We start from the raw sequence: 27644 nt of genomic DNA, 5'->3' as shown, positions 1-27644 counted from the left end.
CAGCAGAAACAAATCTGACTAGTACCCATGAAAACATAGGTTCGATCCCTGGCCTTGCTCAGAGGGTTAAGGATCCAGCGTTGCCTTGAGCTGTGGTGTAGGTCACAGATGCAGCGTGGATCCCGCGTTGCTGTGTTGCTGTGACTGGCGTAGGCCAGCGGCTACAGCTCTGATTCAACCCCTGGCCTGGGAATTTCCACACGCCATGGGTGCGGACCTAAAAAGACATATATACATATGTATGTGTGTGTATATATATATGTTCTCAATATTTTAAAAAATCAAATGATCAGAAAGAAAATGAAAATCACCCTAATGCTATTGATAACCACTGTTAACATCCTGATGTAAAGTCAATCTACTCCCTTCTCCATATATTTTGCTTACATAAAATGGAAATGAGCTGAATGCACTTTTTTATCACCTAAACCCTGCCTTTTTGTTCTATTTATCAATTCCCCCTTATCTGTACATCACCCTCATCTGTAATAGCAGTAGAGCATTCCATTTCAAGTGGGGAGAAGTACCAAGTCTGTACTCATGGGTGACATTTTTTGTACCCTAAGCAATTAGAGGGATTTGCTTTAAAACAAATGAATGTAGCAAATGTAAGGCGAAAAGGGTTGGAGAACAGAGAGGTACAATGCCTGTGTTTTCACTACAGAAATGTACACATAAGCCAGCTCCTCATTCTTAACATGTCCAAAATGATTCCCCTCTCATGCCTTTTTCTCTCATCTTTGTCCTATAAATAAACAGTATCATTGTTTCAATTTTTCATTACGAAAAACTGTGACTTTAAAACACTGGCAAAAACTGTATTTTAAAAATTCCCATGTACCCTTCACCAGCTTCCCCAAATGTTAGCCCCTTACTTAACCACAGTCCAATAATCAAAATCACTACTCATACACCCGATCTGCGGATCTTATTTAAATTTCATCCACAGCCCCAGATCCAATCTAGGAGCACACGTTACCATAGATGTCCTGTCACTTTAGTCTCCTCTAATTCAGGAAAGTTCCCCAATCCTTCTCTGTCTTTCCTGACCTGGATGCCTTCCACCTCCCCTGCAGTCCTGTACGAACCTATCTAATCGGACACAGAAGAGCCCTGGCTAGTGTGTTGTTTCTAAGGCTGCCGTAACAAACTCCTTTCACTGGGTGGCTTAACCCAACCAATATCTATTCCCTCACACTTGTGGGGGCCAGAAGACAGAAATTATGGAAACTCTGGGAGAAACTGCCCATGCCTTTCAACTACTTTCTGGCAGTTGTTGGCAACTGCTAGTATTCCTCGGCTTGTCCAGAGCATCATCGGTCCAATCTCTCCCTGATATTTACATGACCTATGCTTGTGTGCCTTCCTCTCTTCTTAAGGATAACTGTGATTGGATTTAGGCCCACCCTAAAATTCAGTATGATCTTATCTCTAGAGCCTTAGCTGATTACATCTGGAAAGACCCGAATAAGGTCACAGTCTGAGCTTCCAGTGGACATGAATTTTTGAGGGGAACATAATTCAACCTACTACAGTGTTCTTCAATTCAGTTGTTTTAAAATGTATATATTTGGACAATGACTGGGTTAGGAATACTGTCAGATAATTTTTCACATTACCTTTTTATGAGATAACATGAGTATATAAAAATGATCATTTAATATCTCTTTTTTTTTCTTTTTATGACTGCACCTGCAGCACACAAAAGTTCGTGGACTAGGGGTTGAATCGGAGCTGCAGCTGTGGTCTATGCCACAGTCATGGTAAGCATCTACAACCTATGCTGCAGTTTGCAGCACTACCAGATCCTTACCCCACTGAGCAAGGCCAGGGATCGAACCCACATCCTCACTGATACTACACTGGGTCCTTAACCCACTGAGCCACAATGGAAACTCCAGATCATTTAGTCTCTTAAAATAGCATCAAACAAACTCAAAAATCCCTTGGTATCTTGGGGAAATAATGGGAAATTATATTTAGTTTTATATTTGGTATTTCAATTATAGATACAACTCTGCAGCCTCTTCACAGTTCACTATTGTTTGTTACTCTAGGTGAAAATGTACCCGTAATCAATCTGTTGACTCCACGAGAAATGCAAACACTTCTGTCCACAAAGGCATCAGGAGCTTGAAGCTGCTTCTGAACTGAGTGCTCTTGTAAGAGGTCATTGTTTCCAAGAACTGCCAAGATTCTAGCTCTGCCTCAAAGGCCAAATGAAAAGGACAACTGGGACAATCACCATGTTCAATAGCCGGGCCGCCACTTGATTAGAGACGGAGATGAGATTCGCTTGGCAGGATTTATGCTCTGCAGAAATTCACCAGGGGAGAGAGAGAAGCTTGTCCTTACAAGATGACTGCAAATTGAATAGGTGGTAATTTCCTGCTACCCGTAGAGTTTCCAGGCTCACTTCTTTTTCTCCTTCTGAGTAAAATGGACAGAGGTTCCTCTCTCCCAGACTGGCAGCAAAGCCTGCTCCTCTGCAGGTCATCCTGCCCGAGGTGCCCAGCCACACACTGGTGAACTGTGAGGATGCTTTCCAAGTCGCCTCAAAGTAAGTGCCCCCCAAATAATAACCCTGGTCATATATGTGCCCTTTCCATTTCCCAACTAAGCACTTTTCATGCTTTGTCTCACTTAATCCTCTACAATACAGATCTTCTGTGCACATGTACGAATGAGGAGCCTGGGACAACAGGGACCTTAGGTAAAAGCCCAAAGTGATGCCTTTAAAAGAAAGTGGGCCATGAACACAATCAGCAAAATAGTGATCACTTAGGATGTGGCAGGAATTATTCTAAGACATCTATGCACAGTAACACATTTGATTCTTCAAATGACTCTAGAATGGGTGCTAATGTAATCCCCATTTTACAGATGGAAACACTGAACTTAAGCTGCTGAGTAATAAGCCCAAATTCACATAGTTAGTAGCAGAGCCAGTACACGCATCTTCTTGACCAATTTTTATTGATAGAAATTAATCCAAAAAGAGAATAGGTAAATTCCTGGGATCACATTTCCAAAAGTTCTCAACTCAAAAAGTCATTCAAGCAGAATGTGGGTCCTTCAGGTCCCATGGCACAAATAAAGGGCCGACTTTAAGAGAGGTAAACCTAGGATCTCACACACGTGGGTACTCCTTGAACAGAACCAGATAGAGGCCCCTGAGAATCATTTAGGTCTTATGATGGCCAAGTGGAAAGAGAGAGCAGTGCAGGATGACAGCAAATTCCTCAGAACACTGGCTAAGAGTGTGAAGATAAAGCCAGCCTTCTCTAGAGGGAACAGCGACAGATGCCCAAAAACTTGGCATCCTTTCTCCTGCTCGCCTGAAACCTCAAATCCCCTTTGATTCGTCATCTTCACAGGGGGATTAGAGCCAAGAAGGCCAGAGAAAGAGGCTGCACAGCAGCCAGCATGCTTTCTTTCATTCCCAACTGTGAGATGTTGTCCTAATGTAGCTTCTTTCACTAATGACTGAGGAGTCCTTGAATGGGAGGAGGAGGGCTCGAGAAAAAAAGAGAGAGAGAGAAAAGGCTGCTGAGCATCCTTGGAATGTGTATGTAACAAGGTAGTAACTGACTCATCCACGGATGAGCTGAGATTAGCAGTCACCTATCTAACTTGCCAATGTTACTCTAGATCAAGCATCTTGGAGGGCTAAGGTTACCCTCAGCTCATGGCATGGATAGGACATCACTGGAAGTCCTTAATCTGAAGGGCTCAGGAAGGCCCAAAGTCAGGTCTCAGCAAGTCTGAGACCAGAGCCCAGGCTGCCTCCTGGGGTCTACTCCCCAGTGGACACAGGGTGAACAGGGTAAGCCTGGATGTGGAATGACAGTGAATCAGTGCAAGGCCATGATGTTGGCTGTGGGTCCCAGAAAAGAAATGCATGTCCTCCCTGCAGGGGCATCACCTGCTGTTGCTTCGCACTAACAGGGCCGAGATGGCACTTACTGATCCATGCCTGACACAGGGGTGGAGGTGCCCCCCTCCCAGAGCCTCCAGTGCCTGGCTCAGGTCTGTCACCACTGTCATCAGCAGTGAGCATTCCTTCCAATGTTCTTACACAGTCTGTTCAGGTGCTGCCTAACCATGCGGAGCAGGGACTTCCAGTCAAATGGCCCACATACCCTGGAGCAGGTATGAGCCCCCAGAATTCCTGCAGAGAGGATGCACCAGTTCTTCTTTCCACTATGACCAAGAACACCAGGGAGACCTTGGGGAAAGGGCTGGGCACAGGGCCTGGCTAGAGCAAGCACTCAAAACGAAACTGCTGCTGTGATTCTCTAACTCTCCAGGAGGGCTTAGGCAAGGTCTTCACTCCACGTTGGACTAATTGCCCCACATGCATCTTCCCAGTGGGAGATGCAAAAGCTGAGGGCAGAGCAGACTGCTCAGGTGAGGGGAGGCAAGGAGCAAGATGACCTGGTGCTGGGTTGCAGAGGAAAAGAGGGAAGATGTAGGTTTGGGTGGACTAGGTTTTGCTGCTTGGCACAAGCTGTAATTTTCCCCTGATGAGTCAGTAAAATCTTGCTCTCCTAGGAACTCTTGTCTTGCTGTGGGCAAGTCCTGACCTTGGCCAACTGGTGAGCAGAGCCCATCCTCCCAAGCACGGCCACCTGAGAATTATTACTATCACTGCCCTGATATGCCACCCACCCACCCTCTTAGAAGGTGAAACTAAGCCCAGGAGCTAGGCCAGCCTGGTGTCATTCACCCCTGGTCCGCGGACTCAGGGCACAGTACAAATTCTCAAGAAATCTCTTTGGAAAGAGTCACTTCAAATGACTACATGCTCTGGACCATGTTTTGAAATTCCAGAAACTAGGCTGGCTAAGAGCTGGAGGAGGGAGGAAGGAGCGTCCAAGGGCCCTTTTGCTCAGAGCTAGCACAGGATGGTACAGGCTTTCAATACTTTACCCCACAATACCTGCCTCACTTGGATGCATGCGTTTATGTGAGCATTTAATTGTTTATTTTTCATCCTCTATGAGGATGGAAATTTCAGGAGAGCAGACATGATAATTTCATGATATTTTCCAGTGTACACAGATGCAACTTGCACTGTCAAGCTCAAGCATACAGACAAAGCCAGGACCTGACGGATTCAAAAAGGAGAGACACAAAGAGCTACCCTTAGACATGGGCCATGTATTGCTTACCTAAATAGGAAAAGAAGCCACTGTGTTTGTCAGGTTCCTGTGATTCTTGTCCCGTACAATGAAAGGATGACATCAAAACAAAATGGGCAGATGAATGACTGCAACATAACCTGTGGGGCACCCCACCACTGAGGAGCCAGCCCTGATGGTATAGGTGGTTTTATATCCAGCAGTCTATTCTGTGAGGGTAGAATATCCCACTCATCATCAGAATCTAGGAGGAGGGGAACTGTCTCATGACTGCCTCGTAAGGAAGATAAGTGGGCTCACTGCAGCTCCTTACAAGCCTCCCATCCTCTCGTATTCCAGGAGGATCCCAAGGCATCTGGCCAAGACTCAGATACACTATGTTCATGCCTTTGCAAGGGTGTTCTATTCAGATGCAAGCAAAGTCTCCAGGGTACCCTGGAGGAGCTGTGCCCCTGCAAGGAATGGCATAGTAAGTGTTCAAGGGCTATTTGTTAAATAAGTGGAGATTATGAGGTAGTTCTATTAACACAGAGGAGGGCGGAGGGATGGGGCAACAGGTAAGGCACTCCCCTGAAGTCATACAATGTAGAAAGGAGAGAGAAAGGATTTAACCATGCCCTGGTTAAGTGCCAGAGCCCATTTCCTTCCCCACCACATGAGGTGCCTCTGTCTTTGGGCCAGAGCATGAGTGATAAAGGACAAGCTAACCTTAACCACTCGCAGGGCCAATCCTGGAACTCATCATCTGTGCTGATCCCCTTGCCTGCATCCTTGTGTCACGTCTCCCTCCACCTCTCCACCTCTCTCTCTGCCTCAACTTACTCATCTGTAAAATGAGGATAACCATACTTAGTTGACATGATTGTTATTAATGTGAGTCAATCTTTTATTGAGCATTTATTAATACATGTCGGTGTCCTTGGTGCCCAGCACTACATGTTTGTCCCTGAAGGGTGGCGGTGAGAACCCCATATCACAGATGAGTGAGCTTACATGCTTTTCCAGAGGTGACAAGATGTAGAACACATGTGAACACTCAATGAATGGCAGCCACTCTTGCAATCTTAATAATAACAATAAAAGAAGAGGTTTCAGCTAGTCTATCAGAGTGAGGGGAAAACAAATGAGCAAAAGAGAGAGGGAAACATCCTTTACAGAAATGCTCAGGGTCCTCATCTCCTCCCATTCCCTCCGAGGGTCTCTCCCCCAGCACATGGCTTTCTGTGCTGACCCAGGGTTAGCATTTACGGTGGCCACCTATTTGAAGCTGGCTCACAAAGCAGCAGGGAAACCAAAGCGACATCAGGACAGCTAGCAACCTGTGAAGAATGCATTCCTTCATTACTGGTCTGCTGGCATGGTTGGTTTCTGGAGGAGTTTCAACGAGGGCCGTGTGGATGATCTATGGTGGGGTGAGTCCAAACTCTCTTTGAGATTGTCCTGCTCACTCTCCACAGGGCAATCTCAGTTCGCACAAAAGTGGAAAGTGGCCCAGCCTAACCAGATAGTTTTCTAAACACACCCCATGATCTTTAAAAAGGGCTCGCTGTAGAAAATCCAGAAAGCAGAGAAAAGTACAAAGAAGAAAACAGAGCAACTCATACATAATCTCACGGCCCAGGAAGAGCTTCTGTAACATTAGGAAATGCCCTTCTCTTCCACCACTGCTCCAACCCCACCACATTCAGCAGTGCATTTTCAGTACAGTCAACAAGAGGCCAGCATCAGCTTGGCAAGTTCTCATTAGCTCTGTACCACAGGATTAGAGTAAAGGTTAAAAACTGGATGTTTTTAATAACTTTTCTTTCTGCTCTAGGGTAATTCAAGTGGAAAGCCCACATTTTTAAATGGAATACCTAAAGCACAACCATAAATACTCATGCGTAAATAGCTCTTAGCAATAAATCTCCAAGAGAGACTCTGGAAGTTGAAATTTCTAATTTTCCAACAAATAACCTTTCGGTACTCTTTGCTTTGGCCATTCTGCCTGGTGGCCACTCCATCTGTCCTCCAGACAAGAATGAGTCAGAGCTGACAATGACAAATTGATCAGCAGACAGTCTGGTCACAACAGGTATTACTCAGCATCCTGGCAGGTGACCTATCCACCTGGAAGCTTCTACTATTAGCTGGGCAATGGGGCCTGATGTGAATGTCGGCTCAGGCCAGTTCACTAGCTCAAGACACAGCCTGCCATTATATATCCTTTCAACAAACTTCTAGCATCACAAAGTGATATGTCTATAATTTTTCATAATTTGGATCTATCAATATTTTGTTTCCCCAATAACGACCATCACCAGAAAGGTAAATCAAGGTGGGATATAACAGCTTAGCTTCTGCATAAAACAAAGGAGGCAGCAGGCACAGACAGAATAAACACAGACGTTATATTTTAACCTTGAATCCTAACAAAGTCCAAAATTGAAACACTGACGTTGTTATAACAGAGGTGTTTTTTTTTATAGAATAGAATTTTAAGGTTCTGAACCAAGAAGGTAGCAGAAAGTGGACATTGTAACAGACAGGCATTGATATTTGTTAACTCATTTAAATATTTATCACTTATGTGAGGCACTATTTGAAAGTAATTATTCTCAAATTTTAAAATGCATCAGAATCAACTAGAGAACTTGTAAAATACTGATTGCTGCCCCTCCTCCCCCTACCCCAAAATAACTGATTCAACAGATCTGGGGAAGGACCCATGAATTTTCATTTCTAACAAGTTCCCAGATGATACTGATGCTACTGCTCTGGGACCACAATATGAGAACTGCAGCTCAGGCTCTGAAAATACAGCAGAGAATAAATCAAAGCCTTCTTCTCCTGGAGCTTACATTCCATTGGAGTGATAAGAATTAAGTGTAAAATAATTTCATTAGTGCCAAACTTATTCTCCCATGAGAAACAAAGTCAGAAAAGAACTTAGGATGATGGAGGAGGTAGGGATCTCTTTTGAAAAGGTGGTCAGAGAAGGCATTTCTGAGGAGGTAACAGTCAAACAAATGAAGTGGATGAAGAGAGAAGAATCCACGTATAACCAGAGGGGAAAGGGCTCCAGACAAAGAGAGCATTTTATGGAAGATCCTCAAATGGTAATGAGCATCCAGCACTCCAAAACAGCAGATCAGTCTAAACAGAGCAGAGAGAAGACGGGAGAAGATGAGTTTGCAGAAGGGCAGATAAAATTGATAAGTTTTAAACTGGAAGATGATGAGTAGAGAGATGATGTGGTCTGATTCATGTTTTAAAAGGAACCCCTCGGCTACTTTGAGATGTGGAGAAAAGACTGTCTGATAACAAAGATGGAAGCATGAAGACTAATTTGATATGAGGCAAATAGATAAGACGGTGGCTTAGACCGGGATGTGTCAGCAGATCTGGCCAAGAGCGTGGGAATGGAGCTTCCAGGGGAGCAGACAGACTTCCTGTGGGATGGGATGCAGGTGTGATGGGGAAAAAGGCTCAAGGATAACCATGATGTTTTTGTCTTATTTGTATTAGGGGGGTAGCAGATGGAAATAAAACATTTCTTTGGAAACATTCTCAAGCCTACAGAAAAGTTACAGGAATAAAAAGAGCATGAAGAACACCTGTATTCCCTTCTAGATTCTCCCACTGTTAACACTTTATCCCATTCGCTTCAAGGTTTGCCCACTTTCCCCATAAAGATACACACACATACAACATACAGAGACACACACAATTTTCCTTTCCAAAGCACTTGAGGACAAGGTACACACACCATGGTGCTTCTGCACTAAATTCTGTAGAATTTCAACGTCCTGAGCCTGATACATCTGTTCGTATTTAGACAGCTCAGAAGAAAACACAGCATCAGCCCATCACATGAACTAGCTAGGAACCGGCACCATCAGAATGATGTGAATGTGGTTCGTACATACAGTGGAATATTATTCAACCTTAAAAAGGAAGGATGTTACGAATTATGCTACAACATGGATGAACATTGAGGACATTATGCTAAGTAAAATAGTTTGCCACTAAAAGACAAATACTACACAATTGAAATTATATTAGGTACTTAGTGTAGACAAAAACTTAGAAATTTTTGAAAGAGGTGGTTGCCAGCATCTCGGAGGAGGAGAAATGAGGAATTGTTTCATGAGTAAGGTGTTTCAGTTTTGCAAGAGTAAAAACATTTCTGAAGGTGGATAATGGTGATAAGATTGCACAGAAATACAAATATATTTAAGCACTGAACTACAGACTTAAAACAGTTCAGATAATATATTTTGTTATGTTTATATTTACCCCCAAAAAATTAAGAAAAAAAAAAGTAATCCATGGATTGCATGAGGTCACCAACAAGTTGTGCAAGAGCTCTGAGGGGAAGGTCAGCCAGATGCAGGAGCCTTTAGGGATATATCCAAGACTGACAGGAGGCTAGGTGGCTTTGAAAGTTCCCAGGATATAGACAGACAGGAGACAGCATGGAGGAGATGCCAGATAGGACGAGGGCAATCTGCACAGACTGTGAGGAGAAAATGGGTATTTCACACAAGCGACAGAAGAAGGCACCCTTGGGGGGAACTTTATGGCAGGGGTAGAAAATGAGGTCAGAGAGGCAGGGTGGGCACATTAGAGACAAAAGGCACTAATAGCCTGAGGACAGACTGACAAGGAAGCTTCGGGTCTGAAAGTTCCATGCATACTGATCGCCAATGGAATGATCTTAAGTTTTGAATGGGAAAACTTTCCGCAACAATATAGCAAACAAGTGGATCAAATTCCCTTTCCTACAGGTACCAAAGTTGCAAATTTCCAATAATGTCTCCTCTGCCTCCAGGTCCTCTTGAACCCAAGCAATTGAAAGTTCTCAGCAAACAACCAACCTTTCTGTCTGAAAGTGAACAACGATGTCTGATGTTCCCATCTTGGACTTCACAGAAATACACTTAATTTTACTTCTCTTGAACTCTGCAGCACAGCAAGTGAAGCTGTCCTCCTCTGAATGATGCTTCCAGAGCTGGCTTCTCACTGCTATGCTCAGAGACAAGCTTATTCACTCCAAGTTGATAAATTCAGGCAATAATCAAAAGTTCTGCTTGCACAGGGGGAAAAAAAAAATCTTCTGAGAGTACAGACGCAGCTCAAAATGCGACTGCAATGTGATGAACCACTTCCATCTTTCTGATGAAGCAGGGCTTTTCAATTTGCCACTTCAAGGGATCTATGAATATCCTTCTATCATACACCCCTATCAACTTTGTCCAAGAGGTTGTTGGGCCAAGAATACCTATAATTCTGAAGCACACTGGAACTCCCAGCCCAAATGTATCCCCAAAGGGCCTGTAGAGATAATAATCTACACCCAGCAGGTATATAAAAATCTGCTTCTGGAAGGTAGAGAATGCGGAAATCAGCATCGGACCAACTGCGAAGGCATGTCATCTGCTCCCACAGCTTCTGATAATCCATCCTTGACCAGAACACAAGGCAGAGCAAACAACAACTTGAAAACCGCTGCCGCTGCCAGCCTCTGTTTTACAAGCTTTTAAAAGGCTTTAATTCTAGTGTTCTGAACCCTGCGCTGTATAAAGCGAAAAGAGATCTGTCTCCTCAGGACTACAGGAGGAAAGCATTCTCTGGCTGGTTAAGCCCATCTGGGCCCATCTAGGCAGTGCTAGAGTGTGTGTCTGGGGGACGGACCACAAAGGACACATCTCTTTTCTCAGCCCAGCACAATCTCCCGGGTGTCCGATTCCCACAAAGCATTTCACATTCAGGCAATACTGCATAGGTCAAGTACACCAAGGGTTGTGGGACCTTGAGCAAGTCACTCAGTGTAGCTGAGCCTCCTCATCACTAGCCATTTCAACTCTCCCAGCTTCATGTTTTCATTTCTAAGTCAGGCACACCAAAACACTCCAGAGCTGTTCCAACTCCTTGCTCTACCTCTTGGCTGGCACTGTGCTGGCCCTCAGTGTCTTCCCACTTCTATTTGACAAGCTGGACAAGCTGGACAAGCCCCCAGTGGCCTTGACTTAAGCCATTCAGTGCCCAGCATATGGTCATGCTTCTCACCAGCCAAGTTAATACTCCCACTCGCCATTTAAAATCAGATCTTGGTTTTCATCCTTTGACAAAAGAAAGTTTGACTGAGATTTCTGTCAGCTGAGCTAATACAAACCACATCCCTCCAGAGATAGAATATCTCTGAAACAATTCCTCCTCGCTTGGCCATCCGTTATACAGAAATATATGCCACAGGCCTGGAAATGGAAGATAAAGCTCTTTCTGGCACAACCTGAAAGTGTATTACGTGTCTCCTATGACTAAGCTATTTATTTTAAAAAGGGGGCTGTTTAAAATGGGAAAAGCTGAAAAGGGGGCAAAGCTCAGAGTGGCTCCCACTGTACAAACGTCTGATTGACTTCTTCATCTAAAATTCACGCTGGTGTGGGTTTGCTGGTCTTTGGATTTTAAACCCATGGAAATTTTGACGCCATGGCTGTTCCTGCCTTTTCAATGCTGGTATATATGACCACAAGCATGGCGGGATCCTGGAGGCTGGATGGAAGCATGTACCCTACTGCATCTGGGCTGAAGGTAGTCCAGGCCCTATCCCATCTCTGCCAAGAACACTCCTTCCTTGGCAAGAGTCACTGCCATTAGCACTGGGAGACTGACTTCTAAATTTATAACCTAACCCCAGAAGAGCATCTTTCTTTAGTGGTGAACTCAGTGAGTCTGCGATTGACTCACCATCACAACAGGCACATCTTAGATGTGTGCCGGTGTCTCCTTTCTCAGCACTCATCACACGGTGAAAGCCAACAGAGGTCCCAGCCCGCAGACATGCAGGAAGACACCCGTCACCCTTTATTCCATGCAGGAAGCACTCAAGGCCCTTGCCCAGGAAGGTTCATTAGTTTTCCACCCTCATCCCTGGAGTGCTTTTCTTTGCTCAAGTGACAATGCCCCGGTTAATTTCTAACATTAGCTAATAAACGTCATTTTCGAATATTTTATGTGACTCTGAATTTGAAGGATGAAGACTGCTTTTCCTATAAAAGTAAAAAATAACCACCAAGTCCCCGGTCCTGCTTCCTTTTTTATTAACTCAAGTGAGACTTGGGAGGGAGAACAAAGGTGAAAAAAAATGTCAAAATATATTTCATATCTTGACAACTGAAACAATTTCTAGTTGATTCTTCTTTAGTGAACTCCTTAGCATGAGCTACAGGGGGAAAGAAATCCAAAACTCTAAAAGGAAATGTGTCAGGATAAGAGAGAGTGTTGCGAGAGTCAGATTATCAATAATACCAGCCACGGAAGGAACTAGCCCAAAGGCTGAGGCCAGGAGGAGCCCCTCCCCCACCTCCTTCTTCCCTCCCCCTCACCCCCTCCCTCTATTACTCTTTTCCCTCCTCCAGCCTACCTTCCTCTCCATTCTGCCAAGTAGCTTCCCCCATCCTACCACAGGGAGCCCAGGCCTGACGAAAGATGATGAACTTTCACAGAGGTCAATGAACTTATTCAGTCTGACAGCCAGCAAGTAGAGGAGTAGGGAATAGACCCCAAGCTTTCCCTCAGCCTCCCCATACATACAGAGCAGCCTGAGGGCTGGCTCTACACTGGGCAGTGATTCTAGCCCTCCCCTACCCACCTTGGTTTAAAACAAAGAAGGCTCAGCAGACATGGTCACTCCCAGAGAAGATTCCATCCAGGACAATTATGGGAGCCCACTGTGTTTCACTAGAAGAATGCCAAGAAATTTCTATCCTCTCCCCATGTGAGAACCCCAGAAATTCTGAGAGCTAAAAAGCTGAGGTGTAAGCAGCCATCCTCATCCTCTCTGCAAGGATGCCCAAGGCAACCCTAGGCTTATTCCAGGGCCTAGTGGGGTCCTGGCCCAGTGGCCATGAGAAAGCCCCAGAGGTCTCCTCAGCCAGCTCCAAAAGTGCATGGACCCTGAGCAGGGTGGCAGAACTGCAGAAAAATGGCGTAACACGAGGAAGCCACAGGAGTGTGTCAGGAGAGAGAAGGCAGAAGGCCTGGCCCCACTGTGAGGCTCTCAGGATGCCCCTCAGAAAAGAGCTGGAGCCCCAGGGTCAGAGAACAGACACACATCTAAGATGCAGTCTGAGGTCACTGCCAATGAGCCCTGTTAAATCAGAGCCAAAAGAAAGCAGCAGCACTACAACTGGGCAATACTCAGTGTCTGCAATCTGCATGGCAGGTGCTGAGCAACTACAAAGGGCATCAGCCTTGGCCTTGCAGCAGGGTCCATCTACAATGCCAAGCACTCGGTTGTAAGGAGAGACTTGGGTAGACAAGGGGCACTGGGGATGGGGCCTTGGAGCAGTGGCTATTCACCAGCCATAAATATTTTTTTCAAAATTCCAGCCGTGAACCCAGCCACACTGATGCTTCCTGGCTGGAGGGAAGTCTTAGCTATAGGACGTATCATTAATAACTAGCCATGGTGACACACTGATCAGGCTGACCATTACCTTGAGTGAGGAACAGCGTGGGGGCAGGGTTTCTCCCAGGTCCCCTCTCCTGGGAGGCTCTGGATGCTCATTAAAGCATGGCAGATAAGACAAATGACCTGGGAGTCAGGCAGGCCTAGATCGAAATCAGACTTGGACAAGTAACTTCACCTCCCTGAGCCTCAGTCTTCTCATCCATGAATTGGGTGAGCAATGGCAATAATGGTGCTAATACTTTCTGAACCTTCTGATACCTCAGAGTGTCTATCTCTCAGCCTCCCTCTCATGCTGTCCTCACAAAAACCATGTGTTGAGCGGGATATAGTTATTCTCCCCCAAGACACAAAGTGTTAAGTATTTTGTCTGAAATCTCAACACAGCTGAGTGGTGCTGCCTTGATTCTAACTCAGGTTGTCTGGCTCCAGGGCCCATCTGCTGATGTACCAGACCTGATTATCTCCTGCCTATGGGGGTGCTGAGGGCATCCAGGGAGACAGTATAGATGAAGCACTCACCATGGAACCTCCCGAGAGTGAGCACTCACATTCGGCAGCTGTCCTAATTCGCTACTGTTATCCCTTGGGAGACAGGAGCCTCTTGGTGGATTTTCTCTTGATACCTGCTGGGTATTTACCTCAAAAAGAGTGAACAGAAGGGGGCCTCTCTGTGAGATCAGGGTTACTTACTCATAAAACTGACAGTTCTGTTATGTGATATCCTGCTTTTCATTCAACACGGTAGCACCAAACTGTACTTAAAAATAGTGCCTTTGCAATGAATGAATATGAACATCACTCTGCTGTTTGCTGGTTTTGGTTCATAAGAGAGAAGGTAGAGCAAGAAGGACAAAAGAAAAAAGACTATTTGGCTTGGTGGACGGATGGGAACAAAGTTGATCTGACCCACATTCAGTACACCTGCTTCAACTCTTTTTTGAAAGAAGGACAGTAAACTGCCAAATAAGAAAAGAATACAACCCTTATAAATGGATCCATTTGAGACATTGGGATATTCTGTCTGATATTCCACTGATGAGTGACAGATGGGGAAGGATCCTGATACAGGTGGTACCAATGGACAGGAGAAAATCACGAAGGTAAGAGCAGAGAGTATGACAACTTGTTCTTGAAATCCAAGAGAAGATTCAAGAACACTGCAAAGCCTTACCAAGCAGACACCCTCTAGTCAGTCTTAAAGGTTGGTTTAGGAAACAGCAAACCACCACCATCCAATTCTGTGTGCACTTTAGGATGGAGGACTCAGCCATGTTTATCATGTCTTAGGGCTCCTACACCAGCAGAGGAAACCCCCAATCTCCCCAGTGCCGGCCCATCACAGGAACCTCTTCATCTGGGCTCCTGAGGCACTTCATCTTGCTGTTGCTCCTCTTTCATTCTTCCTTTGAGAGCAGTGAGTATATGAAAACCCACCCTGGAAAAATCTCTGAAGGACAAGGACAGTCCAACTTCCCTGCACCTATTACTGAACCTGAATAAAGTAGACCCAAGGGAAGACAAGTCCACATGGATTCAACTACAGAGGCTCTGCCTCAAAGCTCCAATGGGAAAATCACAGATTGACTTTTAATTCCAATCTGAGTTTCACCATGTAGAGTTCTATGCCATGAGTCACTCTAAGATGTGGATCAATCCACCCGCCAAAAAACAAAGTCACAGTGCATTGCATTTATCTGCATATGGAGTTAGGAAAATATCCACCAGGTAGGCAGGAAACAGTGCGGGAGCATCCGTCGAGGCAGAGACCACTCAGGGACTGTCCTACTGCCATGGGGTAAGAAGGGGAAAGAGAGATGATCAGCAGTGTTGACAAGTGACCCCTCTACTTCAGAATGGAGGGAGAATGCAGGATGGGGCCCTCTGGAGATAACACTGTGTAGGGAATGACATCTTGAAAAGTAAATAAGATAAACACTTACCAAAAATCTACCCAAAATATCTGACACATGAACTTTCAGATGTCACAGGATTCATAGGCAGACATTCTAAGGAACTGGTAGCATTGAGTAGAGAATGCACCTGAGAGTGGGCGTTATATCCTCACAGCCTACCTGCATGCCAGGCACTCTTCAGGTTGTAAAGATACAGGACAGGAATGAGGAGGGGCATAAGGGACCAGTCACTTTAGCCCTAAACCTCTAAAAGGCACTCTCTCAGGAACAGAAGGACTGGAGCTCCACTTCTCTCCTAAAAATAACTGAATTCACAACTAAAGGCTGAGCATCCTTCACCCAAATGGACCGGAAACCTTAAAAAAGATATCCTACTCCAGAAGAAAGAGGAGGCCACATCAAGAGGTGGAAGGGCGATTTCATGATGTAAACAACCCCATACCTCCCGGGTGGGAAGCCCTACAGACTGGAAACTAACTGGTTCACAGAGACTCACCTACAGGAGTGACAGTTCTGAGCCCCACATCAAACCCTCACGTTTAGGGATCTGGACTGGGAGAAAGAGCCCCTGGAGCATCCGGCATTGAAGGCCAGTGGGGCTTATGCGCAGGAGCTCCATGGGACTGGGCGAAACGGAGACCCCATTCTTAAAAGGCGCACACAGACTTTCACGTGCACTGGGTCCCAGAGCAAAGCAAAGTCTCCATAGGAATCTGAGTCAAAACTGACTGCAGTTCTTGGAGGACATCTTGGAAAAACAGGGGTGAATGTGGCTTGTTGTGAGGGAAGGACATTGGAAGCAAAGCTCTCAGGAATATTCAGCAGTGTGCCTTTCTCTGGAGGTGGCCATTTTGGGAAAACCTGGGCCCACCCATCAGCATCAGCACTGAGAAGCCCCAGGGCAAACAACAATGCAGGTGGGATCACAGCCCTGCCCCTCAGTAAAGAGGCTGCCTAAAGACCCCTCAGGCACACAGCTGCCTCTAATCCCATCCAGAGACTAAGCCCCACCTGCCAGAAGGATTAGAATCAGCTCCACCTACCAGTGGGCAGGCATCAGCCCCTCCCATCAGGAAGCCTACAGCAAGCCCCCATACCAACTTCAGCCACAAGGGGGGCAGACACCAGAAGAGAGACTAAAAGGCACCCTCTCACCTCCAGAGACCCAGGGACAGCCCTCCTACAAGGTATCTGAGACAGTGCTGATAAGAGCACAACAAAACTGCTCAGTGGCCTGCCTTTGCCTGGAGGCTGGAAAACCTCACCTCTCATCATGGTTTTTAGGGAGATGCGCTGACATATTCCTTTCCAAGTGCAGAATGTTCTTCATACTTGAGGCAGGGCTTCCCTGTGTCTGTGACACCCGTCAGTGAGTGACCGGAACACCATGAAATCGCTTTAGAAGGAAACCAGTACTCTTTTCCCAAGCCAGCATCATTTGTATGAAAATAACTGCTCCCACCATAAGGGCACAAGATGACACTAAATACCATTGCCAACAAAGGCAGATCCCACACATCAACAACTTCATGGTCCTCCTGACTCCAACTAAACCACTGTTGGCCATGTCCTCCACAAGCCGAAAGGACCAGCAAGCCATTGGTACAGCACAGACAGATGTGTTTCCTTTCATCAAATAGCTGCCTACTCAAAAATGACTTGTAGGTGAGTTGCTTTTGTAAATCAAGTGATTTTGTTCTTTTGTTTTTAAGTTCTGAAAAAGCAAACCATTCAAAATGAACAGAAGGGTGGAAAGTAGGTACTTTAATTTCCTGTACATCCCTACTGAAGTGTTCAGTATATTCAACCATTTATACATACCCTTCAAACACACACCACACACACACACACACACAATCACAAATGCATTGTACTACGTATTTTCCTTTGTTTCTTGGTCACTTATTATAGGCATGCCTTCAAGCCCTTTTACTTGAGCATAGGGATTCCAGTTCTGAGTCTTTGATTCCCAGGAACACCAATGTCTTCTGAGAAGTGAGTGGTTGTTCCATGATAAAAGGACGCCATTATCAAATAAGTTTGAGGAAAGCTGCTTTGTAAAATTAAATGGCTTTCTCTATGATAGAAATTCCAATACCTTGAATATCTCAGGCACACAGAGGACTGCCAAGAATGACAGATTTTACATGGCACCTCCCTCCCTTATTTCATCCCCAAACTCTCTTTGAAGGGTTTCTTATCCACACCCTGTGCAATGTGATTTCTGTTCCTGTGATGCTCCCTGACCTCCTACCCTGCACCAGCCCTTAGCTAAATAATTTCCATTCTTCAGACATCACACAGTCTCATCCTTCTTAGGAAAATGTCCTCTGACCATGGCCATCCTCACGCCTGGGTCATCCCTGGCCCAGGCTGAGATGCTCTAGGACGCACTCTCACTGGACCAGGCCCTCTCTCTCACTGCATCCCCTCTGGTTGCAGTAAATGCTCAGGGGTGTGATTACTTCCCATCCGTCTCCCTTTGACCTGTAAATGTCACAGAGCATGGGCAGTGTCTTCCCATTCATCGCCACTCCACCTCATGCGAATGCCTAATGTCCGCCACGCCAGAAGGGCTCTGCGAAGATCTATTACATCAGTACGTGAGAGTAATGTCCTCAGAACCCAATTTTGCAAATGCCACTCGAGTCCCCACAGGGGAGAACGGACTTCTCCTCACCCTCCTGCAGCGGCCTTTCTGGCGAGGTGAAGAGCACTTCGGCATGGTGAGTACCACCTCCTCCCTCCCTCAGCTCATACGCCTTCTGGAATGGCACGTCTGCAGGATGAAATGTGGAACCATTTCATCTCTGACAAAAATATCCTCAATGTGTGAGCTACTGGGCCGCACTGACATTCCGATGCAGAACTGGCTTTACATTTTAAAAAAAGACTTTCTGCTGAAACATTCATTTTGACCAGGGGAAGAGACTGTGTTTATGTAAAATAAGATGAGTTTTCATTTATGATGGATTTTCACACGCTGGGAAGAAAATAGCATGATCTGACAAAAACAAGGCCTTCCATTTGCCTCACGTGTAAAGCGTGCATGTAAACACGTATGACACAGCTAAGTGAACACGCGGGCACAGTCACAGGGCGGCTAGGTCCTGGTGGGAGTAAGCCAGCGGGGTATCTTGGCAGTGCTGAAGGGGCCACGGGGAGCTAGAGAATGTCTCTCCAATAACACCGCTTCTGAGAAAAGAGAGGCCCAAACCCATGTGTACACACATATCTTTTCAGATCTATGTGTGTGCCATGCATACACACACACACATAGAAGTGTGAAGGAGCTGCAAAAAGAACTTGAACTCAGCCACACAAACTGTGAATTTTAAGACAGAGATAGTTACTCCGTGACATAAAAATATAATTTCCAAACTAGAAGAGAAAAACAAGGAATACTTTGGGATGAAGACTGTGGAGTCACTCCAGTGGCATTATCTTGTATCTGGCCAAAACACTCTTGGCCTGCGGTGCTTTCATTAATGGAACAGGGTTGGGGACAGTGACCTGGCCTTGGGGGGACCTCAGGTACCAAAGGGCCAGGCAGTGGGGAAGGTCCTCAATGTCCTTCACCATAACAGAAGCAGGTGTGCAGGCCTAATCCTCTGCTCCTGACTCCAGATTCCAGCTCATGGCCATGGCACCATTACATTCAGTCAGTGCCAAAAACAGACAAGAAAGCAAGAGTCAAGCCTACTCCAAATGTTCAGCTCAGGATTCTAAGGAGAAAACAAACCATTTAGAGTTGAGATTTGTTTCTGACATCCTGTTGACATTCCGGATTCTCCTTTCTTTCTCTCTTTCTCTTTCTTCCTTTCTTTCTTTCTTTCTCTTTCTTTCCTCCCCCCCGCCCCGCGCAACACACACACAAACAAGCAAAGGGAAAAGAAACAAATTTTAAACATAGCTTTTTAAAAGGCTCATGAGTGTTCTTGCACATCAAATGGCTCCTAGAAAATAATGTCTTAATGATTTCCGTGTAAACGAATCAGAAACATATGGATTAAATTTCCCTTAAAATACACACATGTAATTAAGGAGAAAAGTGCCTGGCAAAATGCATTTTGCATTTTATCAAACCCAACATTTAAAAAATAGGTTGAAACATTTGACAAACCCAAAACCCCAGCAAGCCTGCCCATCCATATGGCAGCCCAGGGATCCAAGTTGGGCTGGGTCTTTCCCTTCCCTGGATTTTAACAGACAGGTAGGGTTCTCAGGCTCTGTAGTGATGGTTATGGGGCTCCCTTTTCCTGGACCTGTGTTCATTTTCAGGAGCTGGGCCCCTATGCACAGGAGAGCTGAAATGTCTAGAAGATGAAGGGCTGGCCCTGATCAAGTCCTGCAACTCACACATCCCCCACCTCTGCCAAGCAGTACACCCTTCAAGGCCCTCCATCACCCATGGAAGAAAGGGAATGGAGATTGAGAGATAGTTCAGCGTCTTTCTTCTATCTGTGCATAAATGAAGTGAGAAGGTTTTCTAAATTCCTCCATGCATTGCTCACCTTGCAACAAGTACTAATTGAGCACCTACTAGTCCCAGGTACCATGCTGGGGCTGGAACGTCATCCGAGAAGAACCCAGATGTCTCCCCTAGTGGAGCTGATGTTTGTGCTGAAGCTCACTCTCTGGGACCCGAGGCCCAAGACTCACACCTATGCCATCCAGTCTGGGTCGCACACCATTCATCTCCCCTGCACTCCTCCTCCTCTCCCTTCTTCTCCTCTTCCTAGTATGGCTTGGCTTAGTGTCCCTCTGCAGAACTCTTCCCAGCAAAGCTCCCAACCATATTTTTCCTGTACCCACAAACTTATGATGACCTTCACAGCCTCTCACCAACTGGCCCCTTAGCGCCATAGTCTGCTATCTCTAATTCCCATCAACTGACCATGAGTTGTTCGGCATCCGTCTTCTCCCTCTGCTCAGAGAGCAGGGCCTATGTCTCTCTTAATTATGGCACGTCTCTAGGCTTGGCACAGTCAACATTTGATGAAGGAAGGAAGAGAGAAAGGGAGGATGAGAGGAAGGGAGGATGAAAGGAAGGAAGGAAGGAAGGAAGGCATAGATGAGTGAATACTTTATCAAGGCAATACTCTGCCCTCGCTGCTATGTCCCCCTTTCTGACCCAAGCAGTCGGAGCCTTTATTTCACGCATCAAGGTTGTCTGCAGCACTGATATGCATAAGCTACCTGAGCCAGCAGCTCTCCCCAGCTCAAGTAGGAACCTCAATTCATTGGAGAAATGAGGGAAGGGGAAGAATGGCCAAAGAAGGGTCTGGGGTCTCACTACAGTGAGTAGGGCTTAGAGAGCATTAAAACCTAAGAAGGGTTGGCAATGGGCCTGGGGCTGAGGTTCTCAGCCTTGGCAAAAACTCCCATATTGCCAGGTGGCCCGGAAGTAACTGAGCCCCAGACACCAGGAAATTCTGAAAGAACAGGTCCCATCCTCTCAGAGTTCATGCCCAGAGGGGGCAGCCATGTAAGCTGGATTCCTCACTGGAAAATCAAGGTCCACCTTGGCATGGGCCTTTCCATCTATGTGACTTATATTTGTTGACCTTTAGTTGCTTCATTTGAAAAAAAGGAAATCAGAGTACTGCCTAACCTCCCTCATGGGGACCGCAGAAGGAAAAAAATGAGAAAGACAATACAATCTGTTATTACTCCCTGAGTTCAAGTTCTTCCTTTCTTAACCATAACTGCCTAAACAACAAAAACCTAATATGGTGATGATCACATAAGAATGCACTGGGCTTCATCAAGACTCTCTCACAGGCCACCTGTGCTATCTGACGCAACCCAAGACATGGTTCTTGTTTCCCCTCCACCAGCTGACGAGAGACAAGATCAGTGGGCTAGGCAATGCACCCCAACTCACATGAGCATTATTCTCACAGTGCTTATGGTAATCCTATAAGGTCCACTTTACAGCTAAGGATGCTGAGGATTGGATGGGAAGAGAAACCTGCCCAAGCTCATGTACTGGTGGCCTTCAAAGTGTCTAGTCCTCACCATAACCTCCTGAGGCAGCTCCCTAGGATTATCCTCTCTGATTTCTAAATGAGGGAAATGAAACATAGCTATTTCATGCAGTCACAGATGCATGGCTGGGGCCAGCCATGGTGGCAGGCCGCTCTGGCTATGGCTCTGGCCCCTGGCTGCTCTCTCTCATCACAGTTTTCGAAGCCTTATTCTCTAGATTTCTTGGAGAGTCTGAGAGCCACCCAATGTCCTTTCAAAAAATATCTTTTCCATTTAAGTCAGCTGGGGTATGTTTCTGTTGCTTGCAGACACCATGGGAACATGAAAACCTAGGTTGACTTCCACTGCCTCTGTGGCATCATCTACCTCATCCCCCCCCCCCCCCATCTGTGGAAAACCTTTATGTAAAGAGCATGGCACTTGAGGCAAAGGAGGGTACCAAGCAGGCTGAATTGGCAGGGGCACTGCCCTCCCTGCGAGAACTCCAAGTGGAGATGGAAAAGAATGCAGCATGATGTACTTCCAGAACAAAACAATGCTACAACTAAAGTCACTTACAAAACAAAAGAGTGAAGGAATTAAAGAGGGTGTACCTAGCTAGTTTTCAAGAGTGATTATTTGGATAAGCAGGAAGGGGGGACACAGGGATAACAGAAATGGAGTGAAACAAGATATAATGGAGGAAAGAAAGAGGCGTACTCAGTGAACAGAAGCATCCCACCTGGGTAGACAATGGTGAAAGGTGGGGATGAAAGGGGTAGGCTGAGAGCTGAGCGTATTTCTTACACACACACTTAAACAAACACACATATACACACAGACATACACACACATATATACTTGTGTGTATGTGTATATGTGCCTATTCATGTGTGTGTAAATTTTATGCACTTCAGCCTAGAAAGTACTTAAAAGAGTTCAGCTTTATTGGAATCCACTGTCAGACCATCCTCAGTTCTCACAAAAGCATCCTGCTTCACACTTTACTCATAGAGGGAATGGAGTTGTTCACGGCTTCAAAGGCATGGGTCTCCAAAGAGGTCTGAACAGACAGTAAGGCTAACAGGGTGGGGATTCCAGAGCAGCAAATCAGCAAACATCGTCAAAGAAGTTTTATGATGAAGCTGCTGCATTAGGCACTCTGAGGACCCTAAGACACATTTCTAAAGACTCTAGACATTTCTAAAGACTCTTTGCATTCTAGTGACCAGAAGAACAGCCTGCCCTCATGTCACCAACTCGGAACCTGCAGTCTGTCAGTGCTTTTGAGAAAGGCACCAAAGCACAGTGGTGAGGGCTGACCAGATTTTATCAGCCAATTTCATCTGTACCCAGAAGTTACGCCCAAGAGCATAGCACACAGCAGCTCCTAGGCCAGTACCACACCACTCAGCTATGTGCCCACAAGGGTCCAAGCTGCCAGGAAAGCATGGCCCTGTACTGGTTTCCTCTGTTGGGGGCAAGATTTCTAACCCAGGAATATGTCAGCCAGTGACCAAGCTCTGAGCATGTGTTTTGAGTACATGTCATCAATAACTAGATCTGAGCTGGAGGGCACTCTAAGCATGAAATACATTTCTGCAACTTAAAAGAAAAAGGCTGTTTGGGACTGGTTTGAATTAGGTAGAATGAGACAGGAATTTTCCTGAAACCTCCCCTTCTCCTCCTTGGGCAACTACTCACTGCCTGGCAGAGACAAGACACAGCATCTGGGGGAACTTATTAGTCCACGACCCAAAGTCTGGCTGAGGGATCACTGAGTCTGAGTAAGGGTGGGAGGCAGACCCTACGAGTGAGGCTGAGGATGACTTTAAGTAAAATTATCTGCCTCCACAGTTCAAGCAATCCGACTGTCTATTAGGATTCTGCCTAGCAAGCCTCAGAGTCTATGTGATCAATGGTGGAGCTGGCCCCCTATGTGTTGCAATGAAAAGGTACCATTATTTCTTTAAAGCTCAAGGTGCAATTAAATCTCTATAATGGTGCTAATGGTTCAAGCAACCTTGAAGCAGCTGCCGTATTTTAAAAGGTCATTTTGGATTGTTTTATGTCTGGAATTGCTCTGTAAAATCTGAACTTTTCATCCTCCGTTGGGAATGTATTTAATGCTGAGAGGATGGCCTGCCTGCAGCCCCACTGCACCAAAGGGGGTTTCCTTCTCAGCTGGCGGGATCCTCCCGGAGGACTAAACTCCAATGGACAAAGAAAAGTTAAGCCTTCTGAGGCTTGGGTTCTTAGGAATTTGCTCTCTAAGGAAGAGTCTAATGTGAAGCTTAGGTCATAGGATACAGTCCATTCCAGAGCCCACTAGGGGCAATTCAGACTGACATCACTTTCTCTGAGAGAGAAAAGATAAACATGTGGCTGCTCACAGGAGCAAGTAGTCAGGTCCCCTCCTCAGAGCTCCCACTGCCCCTGGTTTTCAGCAACTGTGGCCAGCAGGTGACACATGGTGTCCTATGATGTCTTTACCTATCTGGTCCCCAAGTTCATTGTGAACCTCTTGTGGGAGGAGGGAGAGGCTGTATCTGGTGCACCACAGGGTCCGCAATAATCATCAGAATAATTAATGGATGGGTCTCTTAGAACATTAAGGATGGGTAACAGGTCAACCAGGAAAGAGAGAAGTTAGGTATCCAGCTACCAAGGAGAGGTACAAGAAGAACATTTTGGAGACAATGAATTGGAAGCTCTTTAATCACTGATCAAGCTCTTTAAACAATGACCCAGAATGATTTAGAAATGCAATTTATATTCATGTTATTTCCCAATAATATCACTGACAACTAAGATCCATTGGGCGCTTTCCATAAGCAACAATCGTGCTAAGGCTGTTCAGGTATCATTTCATAACCTCACAATAACCCCTTGTGGGAGGTAGTATCCTTATCCTGGTTTTACAAAGAGGGAAGGTGAGATTTGGGAAGGCAAAGTTACCTTCTTAAGATCACAGATCCAGCAAGGGGATACCGTGATACTGAAAATAAGTGGGTAACGGAAACTGGTCCCCTGATATTTTTGAAACATCAAGTAGCATAAAATGAGGTATATTTTTACTTTGCAGATACCATGACTTTCTGATTTATTTTTCTAGGAAGATAATTTTCTGTTTAGGATCCTCCTAGGTATGACAAGGCAGAACAAAATTCTACTCAGTAATGGAAAGGATGAGGAGGGTAACATCCTCAAGTCGAACCCTTTGTATACACCATCTGTTTCATCCTCGCAACCACCCTGAGGGGTAGACACAATTACTGTTCCTATCCCAGATATAAGGAAGCTAAGGTGTAAGGAGAGGCGGTGGTGGGTTCCATCTTAAAAGGTCACAGTCAGCAAGAGATGAAACTCAGGGTCTAACCAAAGGCCATGTAATTCCAGAGACCATTCTTTGGCCACTATAGTCTCAACTCAAATGGGAAGATGGGAATTTGGGGGAAAGAACTCTAGAATCTCTGAGAAGACTAGATTTGAGGGACACAAGCCTGAAAACAGGGAGCCTCATTAAAGTCCATGCAAGCTATGTACTCTAAGACCACAAATCATTCCATGACAACACTAGGAACTCCGGAACCTTCAAATACGATTATAAGGAATGGAGGAATAAGAGAGAAGAGTTAGTAAACTACAGCCTACAGGTCCAATATGGCTGTTTTCATAGATAAAATGTTTTCTTGGAACAAAGCCAATTTACATATCATCTGCTGATTTACATACCATCTCTGATTGCTTTTAGGCCAGAAGAGCAAAACTGGGTAGTTGCAACAGAGACTTCATGGCCCACAAAGCCTAAGATACTTACTGGCTAGCCCTTTACAGATAAAGTTTGCCAATCTTTGGACTAACTGTTAGAGGGGCTGAAGCAAACACCAGCTGGAAAAACAGCAAGCTCAGAATCTCCAGGAAGAACAAGCATACACTTCACCTACCCAGCTGGTACTTGAAACATGCAGCTTATAACTGTGTTTTTCAAAAAAGCATAATATCCAGAAGTTCCATGTGACACAGTGGGTTAAGGATCTGGTGTGGCTTTAGCTATGGCACAGGTCACAACTGCAGCACAGGTCCAATCCTTGGCCCTAGAACATGTTGTGCATGCAGCCAAAAAAAAAAAAAAACAAGACACAAAATCCCAAACCAGTTAGCCCTGCCCTTCGCAGCCCACCTGCCCTCTCCATCCACTAAAAGGAACAGCAGCAGTCAGTCCTACCTTTGTTGTACATATTCGTTGGCACTTGGACGTCACTCAAACTGATGTTCACAGGCAGATTATTAAAATGGTCATTGGGGGCTAAGATGAATTCCTTCCCCAGCTCCAAAAAATTCCCATCTTTGTCCCTTTCATTTATCAGCACAGCATTGAAGTATTCATACTGAAAGAGAGAGAGTCAAAGGACATGACATTTAGCTTAGAGAAGATGGCTGTGAACTCAAACAGACCTACCTGCAGGCAGGCCTATCCTACACTTGTGGGTCCTGTTCTTGTCACATAATCTCTTTAAGTCTCTCACATTGTCCATGGCTGCTTCTGTTATAGGTGTGATAGAACTACATAATTATTCCCAATGTAATTAAATTCTCTTGAAAAATCTAAGCTTAAGATGTTGCACAGTACTTCCTGAATAAACAGAAAGCTGTCCTAAAAAACGTTTTAATTCCTTAAAGTTTGAAGACAGACCCTGCCCTTGTGCAGCCTTCCTTTAAGTAAAAGGAAACTGAAAATCAAAAAACAAGTAAATGGGTATGTCAGAGAGTCATATTTGTTGTTCTAAGTGCTATTCATGTGTACACTTATTCAATTCTCCTAACAACTCTATCAAGTAGCTTTTCTCAGTAATCGTACTTTACAAATGAGGAAACTGAGGTAGAGAGAATTTATGTATGATGTCAAGATTACACCACTGGTAAGCAGAACCGGAATTCAAACACAAATAGTCTATTTCCAGAGTCTGTGCTATTATCAGCTGTGCAGTATTGCAAAATGGCAGATGATAGGTGTGGCTAGAATGATCAGATCAGGAATTTAAAACAACTATAGTTAATACACCAGGGGCACTAAAGGAAAAGTAGAAAACAGGTAAGAACAGATAGATGACCACAGAGATGAATTTTCTAAGAAAAGAATCAAAAGGAAATGCCAGCAATCAAACACACTGTAACAGGGAGGAGTTCCCATTGTGGCACAGTGGAAACGAATCCGACTAGGAACCATGAGGTTGCAGGTTTGATCCCTGGCCTCACTTAGTGGGTTAAAGATCTGGCATTGCTGTGAGCTGTGGTTAGGTGGCAGAGGTGGCTCAGATCCCACATTGGTATGGCTATGGCACAGGCCAGCAGCTGTAGCTCTGATTCGACCCCCAGCATGGGAACCTCCATATGCCATGAGTGTGACCCTAAAAAGCAAGAGCAAAAACAAAAACAAAAACACTGTAACAGAAATGAAGAATGCCTTGGATGGCTCATTGGCAGACTGGACACAGCTGAGGAAATAATTAGCGAGGCTGAGTCTGTCAATAGAAACTTCCCAAACTGAAAAGCAAAGAAAAAAATATGTAATGGGAAAAAAGGAACAAAATAGTCAAAAGCCATAAAACAATTACAAAAAGCGTAGCATATGTGCAACTGGAATCCCAGAGAAGAAGAAAGTGAAAAGAGAAAAGAATAAATACCTGCAGTAATAATAACTGAGAATTTTCCAAAATTAATGACAAATACCAAGCAACAGATCTGAGAAACTCAGAGAATGCCAAACCTATGAATACTAAAAAAAAAAAAAAAAAAAAAACTGCATGTCATATCCAAACTGCAAAAAAACAAAGAGAAAGAAAAAATTTTGAATGAAGCCAAAAAGAGTGAAAAACATACCTAAAGTTTTTGAAATTCAACAACATACTCCTTAATAAGACATGTGTTTAGGAAGAAAACTATAGGAAAAATTGGAAAATATTTTCAAAGAAATGATAATGAAAAAATACCCTTTGTAAGATATAACTAAAATAGAAATTAGAGAAAAATTTATTAATTTATAAGCTTAGAAGACAATTTTAACATGAGTACTCTGAGATTACCTTAAGAGGATAGAAAAGAACAAACAAAACATGCTAAAAAGGAATAAAATAATAGAGATAAAAGCAGAAACCA

General features: G+C 45.0%; 1 protein-coding gene across 4 annotated transcripts in view; it reads right to left on the bottom strand.

Moving 5' to 3' along the window:
• CACNA2D3 (calcium voltage-gated channel auxiliary subunit alpha2delta 3) overlaps positions 1-27644 on the bottom strand; it is an 802825-nt gene that overhangs the window by 460007 nt on the left and 315174 nt on the right. For all 4 annotated transcript variants that reach the window (XM_021068973.1, XM_021068975.1, XM_021068974.1 and 1 more), the window contains one exon: positions 25714-25876. In XM_021068973.1, coding sequence (XP_020924632.1) covers positions 25714-25876 — 163 coding nt within the window. The remainder of the gene's footprint in view (positions 1-25713; positions 25877-27644) is intronic.

Source organism: Sus scrofa, chromosome 13 (genome assembly GCF_000003025.6).
Source record: "Sus scrofa isolate TJ Tabasco breed Duroc chromosome 13, Sscrofa11.1, whole genome shotgun sequence".
NCBI classification, from domain to species: Eukaryota; Metazoa; Chordata; class Mammalia; order Artiodactyla; family Suidae; genus Sus; species Sus scrofa.
The sequence above is the reverse complement of the archived record's forward strand: the minus strand, read 5'-3'. Positions and strand labels throughout refer to the sequence as shown.